The sequence below is a fragment of the Rhinatrema bivittatum genome, chromosome 1 (assembly GCF_901001135.1).
Source record: "Rhinatrema bivittatum chromosome 1, aRhiBiv1.1, whole genome shotgun sequence".
In the NCBI taxonomy this organism is placed as follows: domain Eukaryota; kingdom Metazoa; phylum Chordata; class Amphibia; order Gymnophiona; family Rhinatrematidae; genus Rhinatrema; species Rhinatrema bivittatum.
This window is the reverse complement of record NC_042615.1, coordinates 601,496,951-601,510,828: the sequence shown is the minus strand read 5'-3', so window position 1 is coordinate 601,510,828 and position 13,878 is coordinate 601,496,951. Positions and strand designations below refer to the sequence as shown.

General features: G+C 43.3%; 1 protein-coding gene across 2 annotated transcripts in view; it reads right to left on the bottom strand.

Moving 5' to 3' along the window:
* The window catches only part of CEP120 (centrosomal protein 120), a 419,833-nt gene extending 406,538 nt beyond the window's left edge, over positions 1 to 13,295 (bottom strand). For both annotated transcript variants that reach the window (XM_029619774.1, XM_029619782.1), the window contains exon 1: positions 13,088 to 13,295. In XM_029619774.1, coding sequence (XP_029475634.1) covers positions 13,088 to 13,136 — 49 coding nt within the window. In that variant the 5' untranslated portion in view covers positions 13,137 to 13,295. The remainder of the gene's footprint in view (positions 1 to 13,087) is intronic.
* Between the last annotated feature and the right edge of the window lie 583 nt (positions 13,296 to 13,878).

Genomic DNA, 13,878 nt, shown 5'->3' with positions numbered 1-13,878 from the left:
GCATCCTGAATTTTATGTCCAGTTTCCTAGATACTAGGGCTGTTGCTTGAGGGGACTCTCAGAGATTTGACAAAATGGAGTCCAATAGTTTATGTGAAGGCAGCACTGATGGTTCAGCTGGAACGTCCAAATTTTTTTTAAATACCGAAGACTTCTTCTCTGGGTTCTGGTAATTTATTTTAACCTTGAGAAGAGGGCCCAATTTCTCAATGAAACGAGAATATGTAAGGTCTTTGGGAGGAGATGTATGGTCAGGTAGTTCCTCTGGGGGATCAGAGGGGATTCCCGAGGAACTGTCAGGGAGAGCAATCTCTGGGAAAATCTTGTGGTGATGATTGAGGTGACTGGTTTTTGTCTGTAGGATCCTTTGGATTAGGAGAATGCAGAGAGCCAGGATTAGTAGGGTGTGGCAACTCCTCTGGAGGATCAGAAAAACGAGGAGAAAATTGTGGATGCAAGGATGAAAACAGTTGTAATTATTGTAAATATTTGATTTATGGCTTCTTGGGAATGGAAAGTGGTAGAATCCCCCCGGTCCTTTTTGGAAGGGAGAGGTGATAGCTTCTTGTGGGTAACGCCTGCAAGGAGGATATCTGAAGAAGGTCGAGGTGTCCAAGAGGCAAGCTCCTTTCTGGGAGGTATGGTTCTCGGTGTTAGTTCTTCCTGTTGATGTATGGATTTATTATGGGAATTCGAGGCTAGTCCTGAGTATTCACATGGATCATTCTATGATGATTTTGAGCTGATCGAGAGTGGTTTTTGTGGTGACACCCATGGAGGTTTTGATAGGATGTCCAAAATGGGGTCTTTGGTCTTATAGGACCGTGATGGTGATTTTTTCTTTGAATTCATTGATGCATGCGTTGATTCATGGTCATCACATGAGTGATGAGCCACCTTTTGACGCGATTGCGTTGGGAGTTCTGTGTCAAGAATGCGTTGAAGAATCGTGATTATAAGACTGCATCGATGAGTCGTGCTTGAGTGTCTGTGACGCAATGTGCATCAAGGCAGGATGCTTCGTACTGAGTGAGTCGGACGATGTAGTTGCGTTGTGAGTTGGTTGCTTTGGTTGGGTCTTGTGTCGGGTTTTTTGCAACGCATATGAGTTGGGACCCCTTTTTTCCCAGTTTTAGTTACCTTTGAGGGGTCCAATTTGGTCCGATGGCTTTTGGGCCTCGGCTCAACAGAAGAGGACCTCTTAGGTAAACTTTTCTTAGACCCCGGGGAAGATTAAATTGATCGTCCCAAGGTAGGAGCATATGATCCTGAGTCCAATGATCGTCAAAGGCTGGCTATTTTGACGGCCCTTTGTTTTTGGGCTCTGGGTGACATGCGCCCACAATCCCGACATGATGTAGTAATAGTTATGATTGACAGTAATAGTTATTATTGACAGTAATGGATATTATTTGTCCGCACTGATAATATTTAAATCAGGCTTTCCTCATAGCCATATGAGCACATAAAAGTGCTGTTGATTCGAAGAGTTGTTTTGGTTTTTTGGGGGGTTTTTTGTTTTGTTTTGTTTTTGAGGATGAGAAACAGAAAAGCACGTCCGTGCTTGAGCACGGAAAAAAAATAACTGCCGTTGAGGAGCCGCGAGTTGGGCATGGGAAATGCCGTACATGTGCAGCACCAAAAAACACTTGAAGACAGTGTCCGAACCGGCGTGCCATCTGATAACGTCACCCAAATAGTAGGGCTAACTCAGCCTGCTTATCGACAGAAAACATTGCTATCATTGGGGTTGGAGAGAGGAGGGACTATTTGGTTGGGGAGGGGTGTGTTTTACAAGTTTTAGATTGGGCTTAGGGTTTATAATAAAAATGCAAGGCATGTATACAGGCCATTTGCTCTTGGATCATTGCAAGGGAAGGGGACACAATTTTATCAATCTTCACATGCTATGATTCGATGTTTGTGTGTAGGAGAATCAAGGCTAACACCCCTCTCAATCTGATTTCCCTTAATGCGAGGGGAATTGGGTCTCCGATAAAACGGCACAAGATACTGGGGTACCTTAAGAAGAAAGGTGCACAGGTGGCCCTATTACAAGAGACCCACCTGATGAATGCTGAACATGTAAAGTTGGTAAGGGATTGGGTGGGTTGGGCAGAATTTGCTTCCTCTAACTGTAAGAGTAGGGGGGGGTGTCCCCTCATCTACAAGTCACTGCCCATGGGATTTGATAAGATCCTGAAGGCAGGTTAGTCCTGCTTGAATGTTCACTTTATGGGAAGCTTTTCATCCTGGCCTGTGTGTATGGCCCTAATGTCAATCAAAAAGGTTTCTATAGGAGGCTGACGGCGACAGAGGCTTTTTCTAGACTTCTTGTCTTTTTGGGGGATGACTGGAATGTCTGTCTAGAGCTACAGATGGACAGAACATCATCTAGCCAGCAGGCGGGGTGCAGCAGGTGGACTTTAAAATTTATGATGAACCTGGGGCTGGTGAATATTTGGATGGTGCAAAATGTCTCTGTGAAGGACTATACATATTATTCTCCATGCCATGGAACATATAGTCACAGATTTTTTTTTCTTGTGCACCGGATCTTTAATGACAGGTGTGGGGATGACTGACATTTATTTATTTATTTCGAAACTTTTATATACCGGTATTAGTGGGGACATCATACTGACATATTAGGTAGCTGCATTTCAGATCACTGTCTTATCCTTTTGCCCATATGATTGGTTATGAACCCTGGTATGAGCCAATGCTGGAGACTTAACACTGCTCTTCTTCGCAATAAGGCCTTTAGAACTATGATTAAAGAGGCGATTAGGGAATTCTTGGAGGTCCATGGCATTGAGAAATATACACCAGATATTTTGTGAGAAACTTTGAAAACTGTGCTGAGGGGGAAGATTATTAGCTTCACCTCCTATCATAAGAAGGAAAGGTGGAAGCGGGAACTACCGCTGGAAAGACTGATTAGTCAGCTGGCATGGCTACATAAGCATACGGGGGCCTACCGGACCTATCGATTGCTTGAGAAAAGTAGGGCAGATCTCAAAGCCTTACAGTTGGAGGACATGGAGAGATCAGTGTGTTACACCCGGCAGCAGGTATATGAACATAGGAATAAGGTTGGTGATATGTTGGTCCAGCTACTGAAGCGTAGAACTCAGGAAACAAATTACAGGCATTCGCAGAGCGGATGGGTCGCTCGCTCGCTTCCTGATATTAAAGAGATTTAAGCCCTACTTTGCACAGTTATATGCTGCACACGAGGCTATTGCAGATGAGGAAATTACTATTTATCTGGGGGAGGTGCCTGTGCCCACTTTGACAGATAAATAATATCCAAAAGGTCCTCACTAAGTGAGTACTAACTATTACACACCAAATGTTCACCTAGTGCCTGTTTTTATATCGATTGCAATGGGTAATTTCCCGCATACCATTCAGCAACTTCAAATTTTATAAATGAGTGTGACCCTGTTATATTTAATAAAAATATTATGGAATACTGGTGATTGTTTCATATATTTCAAGTCACCATCCAGGTGCCATATTTATGCTGTAATCATTAACAACCAACCGCCTCCGTTTTTTTAATCAAACTACTGTATTTTATTTAATTTTTTTCAATTTTTTTTAAAATTGCTGTAATGGATAACAGAAATACCCGTTTCTTTGTGTTGAATATTTATGTTTATATTTTCTAATATTTAATAAAGAATTCTGTGTCTAGCACTTTTTTCAATTTGTCTAATTGTTTAAAGCCGTCAAGATACCACCGTTGTTTACTTAGCCTCAAAGAATGTCTCTTATACTCCCGACTTGCGCAAGTTTCGACAATGTCTTCCTCAGGGTGGTAAATGTACAGTATGTGAATTTACTATTGAGGGAGATACATGGATTGATCCTGTTTCAGGATATAAAATCTTTAGAAAGGCCAATACTGATTGTACCACGAAATTTGTAATATATGTGATTGTATGCAATTGCCCGAAGGTGTACGTTGGTCGTACCAGTAGGGCAGTAAAACTTAGAATAGCTGAACACCGTTCTCGCATAAATAATGCAACCATCACAGCGCCCATTGTCCAGCATTGTATAGAACATCAACACACGTTTGAACAATTACGATGGAGTATTGTTGATAGCATTACGGAGAGTCAAGGTGGACAACTAGTGCTCAATCGCCGTGAACAAGCATGGATATTCAGATTGCACACGGAACAACCCAATGGACTCAATGACCAATTAGATTGGTTTTCTCTGATTTAAAGGCTTTGGATTGGTTCCTCTAACATCCAGGAAGTGGGTTTAAAAATAGATAGGAAGTAAGATAGAGCGAACAAACGCCGTCAGTAAATGAAGGAGAACGGAGGCTCGATGTAGCACCGTAGAAAGGGAAAGGTGATTACTGGAGACATCAGAGGATAAAAGAATGAATACACCCTGAGGAAGACAGATTGTCGAAACTTGCACAAGTCGGGAGTATAAGAGACATTCTTTGAAGCTAAGTAAACAACGGTGGTATCTTGACGGCTTTAAACAATTAGACAAATTGAAAAAAGTGCTAGACACAGAAAGAATTCTTTATTAAATATTAGAAAATATAAACATAAATATTCAACACAAAGAAACGGGTATTTCTGTTATCCATTACAGCAATTTTAAAAAAAATTGAAAAAAATTAAATAAAATACAGTAGTTTGATTAAAAAACGGAGGCGGTTGGTTGTTAATGATTACAGCATAAATATGGCACCTGGATGGTGACTTGAAATATATGAAACAATCACCCATATTCCATAATATTTTTATTAAATATAACAGGGTCACACTCATTTATAAAATTTGAAGTTGCTGAATGGTATGCGGGAAATTACCCATTGCAATCGATATAAAAACAGGCACTAGGTGAACATTTGGTGTGTAACACTTTGACAGATAGGCAGAATGAGAAATTAGCAGTGCCCATAACTACATGGACGTGCAGGTGACAATACAATGCTTTCCGGGGAAAAAGAGCCCTGGTCCTGATGAGTGTCCTGTACATTTTTATAAAGTCTTTCTGCAGGAGCTGGTTGGGCCTCTGAAGTTAGTAATTGATCGTTTACAACCTTTCTCTGGGCAGACTGGCATCCTGACCGCTGCTAATATAATCTTAATTCACAAGCAGGGAGGGGATGGGTTGGAAGTAGCAGCAGGGAGACTGATCTCCCTTTTAAATGCTGATATTAAGATATTGGCGAAAGTTTCACATATGCATCTAGAGAGATGTATGGTGGATCTGGTGGGGGTGGACCAAAAAGGGTTTATCAAGGGTCATTCTTTGATAACCAAACACCAGGAGATTTTTTTGACATATCATTGGCCCAGAAGAGTAAGATCCCTAGGTTGGTGATTAGCCTGGATGCAGAAAATGCCTTTGATAAACTTAAGTGGTCTTATTTGTTTGCTGTCCTTTAGAAGTTTGGGTTCCATGAGCAGTTTTGCCAGTGGATTTATGCGAAACCTAGGGCCAGGATTCTTATGAACTGATGTCTTTTTTTTCCCTATTCAGAAAGGTACAAGACAAGGTGTCCTTTATCACCCTTGCTCTTTGACCTTGCCATAGAGGTACTGGCAAGTAAGATACACTTTGATCTTCATTTACAGGGTTTCTGGGCTGGGGGGTAAGAAGCATATTTCGTTACATGCTGATGATATTCTATTTTTATTTAACCTTATAGGATCCAGACCTAGGCTTTTGAGATTATTATCTACCAGGCCGATTCAGTAAAGTCCGCGGGAGAGCGAACGCCCACTCTCCTGGCACGCGCACCGGCCCCTCGCCGGTTCACGCAATGCAGTATTCAAATTAGGTGGCGTGGTAGAAACGGGGAAGAGGCGGCGCTAGGGACACTAGCACGTCCCTAGAGCCTCCTTTTTGACAGGAGCGGCGGCTGTCAGCGGGTTTGACAGCCGACGCTCAATTTTGCCGGCATCAGTTCTCGAGCCCGCTGACAGCCACGGGCTCGGAAACCGGACGCCGGCAAAATTGAGCGTCCGGTTTTCGGCCCGACAGGTGCAGTTTTTACTGCTTTTCTGTGCACTTTCCCGGTGCTAATTTCTGAAAGTAAAATGTGCGGCTTGGCTGCACATTTTACTTTCTGTATCCTGCGCGCATACCTAATAGGGCTATCAACATGCATTTGCATGTTTAGGGCGCTATTAGGTGCCGCGGGTTGGACGCGCGTTTTCCTCCCCTTACTGAATAAGGGGTAAGGGAAAACGCGCGTCCAATAGCAGGCTCCATCTGAACGCACTGTACTGTATCAGCCTGTACGTTTGGGAGGATTGCAGGCTACAAAGTTAATCACAAGTCCAAAATTCTCCCAATTGGGACATGTTCCTTAGAAGGCATTCCTGAATGCTTTGCCCCCTTTCGGAAGTCAGCAAAGTATATTAAGTACTTGGGTATCTGTGTTCTTCGCAATGTGGGGTATTTGTATATAGTTAATTATGCCCCCTTGTTCACAAACTTCAACAAGATCTGAGAGATTGGAGGGGGCATTATATTTCCTGTGCTGGGAGAGAATGTCATAAAGATGAATGTAATCCCTCACATACTTTATCTGTTCCAGCATGTGCCATTTTTTTTTTACCAAACCATTTCTTTGTCAGAGTTAATGGACTGCTTTCAGGGTTTCTGTGGGATGTAAACCCTCGAGGGTAAAGCTGTGGGCTTTGTGGAGGCCTAAGGAATAGGGAGGTATGGCCTTCCCAAATTTACAAAATATTTTTGGGTTGGCATGGTTACAGGGTTGCTTATATAGCGCCACAGAGATCACACTATTCCCTGGTGTTATTTGGCGACAGAGATGGCAGAGGAAATGGATCTTATGACCTTGGATTACTCAAGCTCCTTTGACGCTGGGGGCAGGAGGGATTACCATAGATGCCACCTTATAGTCTGTACTGTGTGGGTTTGGATATAAAACGCCTAAAGGACTGAGGCTGGGGGCTAATTGTCCTTCAGCTTTAGCTTCTTTGTGGTGCAACCCAGCACTCGCTGTACACTCCTTTTGTGTGGAAGCCAAACAGTGGTGGGATTTGGAGCTATGGTGCTTCGGTTATCTATACGAGGAAGGGCAGCTTAAATCTTTTTCTGAGCTGCAGGATGAGTGCTGGAACAAACCCAGACCTATTAGGCTAAATTAATGAGCATGGTGGCTAAGCTAAGTTAAGGAAGGATGGAGCTGGGTGGAGCCCAATCCAGTGGAGGCTGTTCTTACGCCTGATCCACCCATAAAAAAAAAAAGCTAGTTCCTTGTTGTATAGAACCAGCATTATCAGCTGAGGTCCAATAGGAAAGCAACCTTGGGCTGCATTTTGAACTCGGGTAAAGGAGGATCTGGCAGAATTTGCATAAACCATCTGTGTGCACGTAGGACAGAGCTAATGGTTAAACTGGTATTGCGCACTTATAGATGTCGACTCCTCTTACCAAAATGAGTTGTGTCATCCCCACTTTGTTGGAGGGGATGCAGGCAGGTGGGCTCCTACTTGCATGTCTGGGGGGGGATGCCCACTTATCCAATCATTTTGGAGGCAGGTGGGGAGGCTGGAACAGATGGTGAATGTGCAGTTGACCCTCACTTTGGAGCTAAGTCTTCTGGGATGGTGGGCAAGTTCAAGAAATTGTTAATTCAGCATCTGCTACATGTTTTGCAATTGCGACTAAATGGAAATTGGTGCCCATACTAAAACATTGGTGGGGACAGGTGCATGCTATTGCCCCAAGTGAAAAACTTGCATATATGCTGAAAGATAATGTTGAATTCTATGATAAAACTTGGGACCCACACAGGAAATTTTACTATGCTAGTGGGTCACAATGTTTGTGCGGACTGTTTCTTTGTACTCTGTTCACTTGTTGGCTGCATGTATTGTCCATCAAGTTAATAAAATGAAAAGTTAAAAAAAAAAAAAAACCCGCAAATACATTCTATTGCTAGGCCAGACTAAGAAATAACAATAAAAATACTCTTCCATTTTTTAACTATAGAGATGGACTCTCAATAGAGTGAACTTCAATAATATCTTAGTTCATTAAAGCAGTGCTACCTGTTCTCTCTAAAAATAAAGGCTTTTGTGTTTCGGGAAAAAAAAAACACAAAAAAACAATCAGGGTCATTCATTATTTTTCAATGTGCCGGTATCGCATGCGGTAGGGCCTTATCACACATAAGGCCCTACTGCACATGATAACCAGCCCATCATCGCTCCCCACCCCTTTTTTTTCACAACTCATCATTCTATCTCTATAATCTATATATTCATTTTTAAAAGCTTTTTTTTTTTTTAAATCTACCATTTCATTTATATACTAAATTTACTGCATCCAAAGTTTTCTTTACTCATGAACTAAAAAATGAATGTGAAGTGAAGTTCAGTGCATACTTTTTACATCAGGATACACAGTGCAGTAGATTATGTAGGTGGAACCACTGAGTGAACGGGGCTTACACTGACATCTGCACAGTATAGGAAGCTTTGAGTAGCAGAGAGCCTGTACATATATACACACCACTCTAATCAGAATATAAACAAGTACATCATTTTTTTTAACTTTTTATTCAGCAAATGAATACAAGAGATCACAGAAATACCAAATACAGCATTTTTGTACATTATCTGAACATTAACTATTTTGGTTTCTCAATTCTCTATTTATTCATTTTACCAATATCGGTGCAAATCCAATGAAACAGAACAGCAGAAAGGCAATTACAGACAGACAAAACTACCCCCAAAATACTGGAAACCATGAAATGCACCAAAAGACAGGAGTGTTTTCTTGTTTATTTTTTTGGGCATGGGAGAATTATGTACTACCAGGCAACCTGACTGGCCCAACTTGTTCATGTGCTGTGATGTTTGATCCATGTTGCTTATCCAACATTTGTGCTAACTGCAATACTGCTTCCAAGTCAGCAATTCTCTAAGGAATCAAAACATCCAAGATAGGATATGACTCGTACGGTATTTTTTTATTCTGACTTGCCCTCTTCCCATCCCTAGCATTCAAATAAGCATTCAAACGAGAGCCCTGCAAGAATAGGATTTCTATTTTTCTACACCCCACCCCCAGCTGCAGATGTTCACCAACAGTTCGTTGAACTACTAGGAGAGCTCTGACAGACCTTTTGGCATTCTAGTGCAACTAGCCACAAACAAGCTCAAAAAGAAAGTTCCCCAACATACTAGTACCCAGCTGCTCTTTGCATCCTGTCATTTGAAAAGTTTATAAACAGCCAGCTGACAAGAGTAGGGATTAGGTGGAAATACTGAAAAACATAAAATACATCTGAGGCTTCATATTTTTTGTTTATAACAACAACATGCCATACTGGGTCAGACCAAGGGTCAATGAAGCCCAGCATCCTGTCTCCAACAGTGGCCAATCCAGGCTACAAGTACCTGGCAAGTACCCAAAAACTAAGTCTATCCCATGCTACTGATGCTAGTAATAAGCACTGGCTATTTTCTAAGTCAACTTAATTAATAGCAGGTAATGGACTTCTCCTCCAAGAACTTATCCAAACCTTTTTTAAACCCAGCTACACTAACCGCACTAACCACATCCCCTGGCAACACATTCCAGAGTTTAGCTGTGCATAGAGTGAAAAAGAACTTTCTCCGATTAGTTTTAAAATGTGCTACATGCTAACTTCATGGAGTGCCCCCTAGTCCTATTATCCAAAAGAGTAAATAGCAGATTCACATTTACCTGTTCTAGACTTCTCATGACTTTAAACACCTCTATCACATCCCCCCCCCCCAGCCATCTCTTCTCCAAGCTGAACAGTCCTAACCTCTTCAGCCTTTCCTCACAGGGGAGCTGTTCCTGCCCCTTTATCATTTTGGTTGCCCTTCTCTGTACCTTTTCCATCGCAACTATATCTTTTTGAGATGTGGCGACCAGAATTGTACACAGTATTCAAGGTGCGGTCTCACCATGGAGCAATACAGAGGCATTATGACATTTTTCGTTTTATTCACCATTCCCTAAAAATTCCTAACATTCTGTTTGCTTTTTTTGACTCAGAAATCAATAAATCTCTCTAAGGATTTTTTCAAAGAGGTGATGGTAGCCGTAAGTACATAGAAAATTTGAAGTAAGGCTAAACGTCCCAACAGTGTGCTTTGAATTAAATACACCGTGTATTACGGATTTTTTGTTTTGGTCCTATGATTATATTACCGGCATTCACAATCTCTGCTAATATGCACTGACATTCATGCCAACATATGAGGCCAGTAAATGAAACAAAAAAATCCGTAATACACGGTGTATTTAATTCATAGCACACTGTTGGGACATTTAGCCTTACTTCGAATTTTCTATGCTTTTTTTTTTGACTGCCACAGCACACTGACCGACAATTTCAATATATCCATTATGACGCCTAGATCTCTTTCCTGCGTAGTAACTCCTAATATGGAACCTAACATCATGTAACTACAGCACTTATCCACATTAGATTTCCTCTGCCATTTGGATGCCCAATTTTCCAGTCTCACAAAGTCCTCCTGAAATTTATTACAATCCGCTTGTGATTTAACTACTCTGAATAATTTTATATCTGCAAATTTGATTACATCACTCATTGTATTCCTTTGCAGATCATATATACATATATATGTACACATACATACATACACACACGCCATTAAGCCCGTTAAAATGGGCGAGATGTTTGTTCCAAATGTCAGCTAAGTGTTGTGTGTGGAGGTGTCAGGATGTGTACTCTTCCTCCTCCACCCTCTTCCTTTGCATTCCCCTTGTATCCAATGCTCCCTCCTCCAGCTCCCCTCTCCTCTTACTCTTCTGCTGCCCCATCTCCCCAACCCCCTCATCTCTCATTCTACCAGTGTTCCTCCTTTCTTCCACAGGTCCTCTCCTGCAGCCCCTTCCCATTCTATCACCCGCTGGTCTGCCGCTGCAGCCCCCATCTCCCCTCATTCTTCCATTACACTCCCCTTTCCCTCACTGCTCCTCACCTGCCCAGCACCCTTCTCTTCCTTATTCTCCCACTCCTCCTCCTCTACTGTGGCCCTCCACTTTCCTCATACTATCCTCCTTCTAGTCCCTTTACTGTGAGGCCGACGTGCTCTATCGCCCCCGCATGTGCGGCACATCCGTCAGAGCCGCTTTGTACTGCACATTGAGCTCTGAACGACATGCTCTGCGGGTCTCTCTCGTGCACACCTCACTGCAGCCCTCACACAGCTCCATTTCCTCCCAGCGCCGCTCTGATCGACATGCTCTCTCACCCACACATGCGCGGCACATCGGGCAGAGCCACGCTCTACTGCGTATTTGTGGGCCGGTCAGAGCCCATTTATATTGTAGATTAAAAACGGGTCCCAGTAAACACACGTCTTGAAGTCAAAAGTTAACAAGCTAAAAAAAAAAAAAGACACCAATATAGATTTGAAAATTAAATCGTTTTTCCACAAGCCTATGCTCAAAAAGGACTAAAATCAAAAAAGGAAATTTTAAGACCTGTGCATGGGTGTCCATGTGCGCATGGTTCCCAGCATGCGCACACAGACGTGACAATTTTGTAACATGTGCGCACAACGCTCACGTGTTATAAAATCTGTTACCAGCGTGAATGTGTACATGAATGCCAACTTGCGCACGTAAGGGGGGGGGAATTTTACATGATGCACGCAGTGACACAATAGGCCCAAACCCCCTACCTAACCTGCCTCCCTTTTCCCCTACTGACCCCTAAAACCCCTCTAAATAACCTTTTTTGTTTGTTTTATTACTTTCCTTCTCTCTGGAGCAGTAGAAGATTGCATGAGCCGGTCAATTGCCGACAAGCGCTTCAGCGGGACACTTCCTAATGGCACTGTCCCAGGCTACCCACACTCAGACCCCAGCCCACCCATTTTTCCCCCCCCAAAACCAGTTCTTCTGCACATACCAGGAGAAACGTGTGTAGCCACAGACTTTTGAAAATAGCCACAGCATGCGCAGGGCCCAGCCACCCGCGTATCTCCAGGTTTTTTTTAAATTGGGCCTAAAATGGGCAATGAAGAAGTTAAAGGCTATAGAGGTCAGATATTCTACAGCAGTGGTTCAAGAGGCTTAAGTGGGTCACAGAACAGAGTTGTCAACAGTCCAGTTCTGGATCAGACAGCCAGGTTTCGAGGCATTCTGTACAGTGTCCAGCCAGAGGTACAGCCCAGACACTAAATGTCCAGTTTTGCACGTGGATCCTCCTTTTTCCCACAGCCTCTTAGAGGAAGAGAAAGGCAGCAGTGCTGTATCCTTACCTCCTTTCCCATGCTGCGATTGGACAGCATAAGGAGAGGAGGTGGTGCACAGCCCTCAGCTCCCAGTGGTTCTGCAGATACATAGATACACTGTTTAGGCAGTTCACTGGCAGGATCTAAAATTTAAGCAAATAAGAGGGTACCATTCCCCCACCCCACAAGTGTCCAGTCCTGGTCTATGGAAAAGTTGGCAACCCTATCACAGGAGCAAGCCTACACAGGAAAACAAAAAGCAGAGCAGAGCACTGACAGTTGGTGACTTTGAAACTTCGCAGATAACTTGAACAGACAACTTATTTTACTTGAACAGACTCTCTTTAGTCCTGGAAAAGAAATCGTGCTGCACTAGTTGGGGGGAGGAAAATAGGAACTGCTATTTCAAAGCTGTCATTTGGAACTAATTGTTTTTTGGGGCACATTTCTGTGCGTTTGCTGGGGGTCCCGGAGTCTCCAAGCAGCAGCAGGAGACTAAATAGGGGAAGGACATCTAAGCCAATGAAGAAGAGAAGAAGCACTCTAAAGATATGCTTGGGAACCTGCAGGCTTTAACAACCTAAGTCAGACTCCTTGCTAGTACTCATTTCCCCAAGCCGAGAACCGCTATACACCCAGAAAGACAGAAGAAGCCAGCGAGAGTGGATGAGAAACCCCACTAAGACGGAATGCGCTCGCTTGATCCGAGTCAGCTCTAAAGTACAGTCCAAATAATATCCATCATCCCCCGCCTGCGAAACAAGAGCAACCATCACCGGGCCCCGAGGAGCGACACGCGATCTGCAGTAACTCACCTTCCAAGATGGAAACTACAATCAGCAACTGCTCTGCTTTGCCCCCCATCCTGCTGCTGCTGCTGTTCCAGCCGCCACAAACACCGCCTCCCGCCCCAGCTCAGCCCCTTGCCGCCTCTGCTTCTCTTTAAAATAAAACTACCCTAACGACAACCGCCATCGCGTCACTTCCGCCTAGCAACCGGACGCTAGACCAAGAGACGTCCACCTTTTCAGGCGTCTGATAACTCCGCCTGCCTCGTTCCGTTCCAGAAATAGAGAAGTGGAGAGACGCTCTAGGCAGGACGCTCCATCTCTTTGATACTCAAGGGGCCCAAGCAGCAGCAGCGTTGAGCGGGTAGCGTGCAGACGGGTGACTGGTGTGCAGTACCACCTTCAGGAGAGGAGGGGGAATTGCAGACGAAAATCCTCTTTTGGGGATGATATCCTCTTGTTCACACGGAATGTGGGACTTGGTCCTCGTAGAGCTGACGTGACACCCTGTCATGAACAGCCTGAGAAATTACTGCGCCCAGAATAGAAAGTAAATTAATCACATTTTAGATTAATCATAATTTTTTGGGTTTTCTGCAGTTGTTCTGCTTTTTAAAAATTTGTTGCAGCTTCAGCTGCCTGGCCCTAAAAAGCTAGAGATATTGGGTGAGGTTTATGAAGGGACCTTCATAAACGGTTTTTTTTTTTGTTTTAATTTTCATAAGAATTTATCAGGATTTATTTTGACAATATCAAAAGCAGGAGAAAATCAGTGAAAAAATGTCACTCCTCATTCTTCTGGGTGAATATCAGAGTTT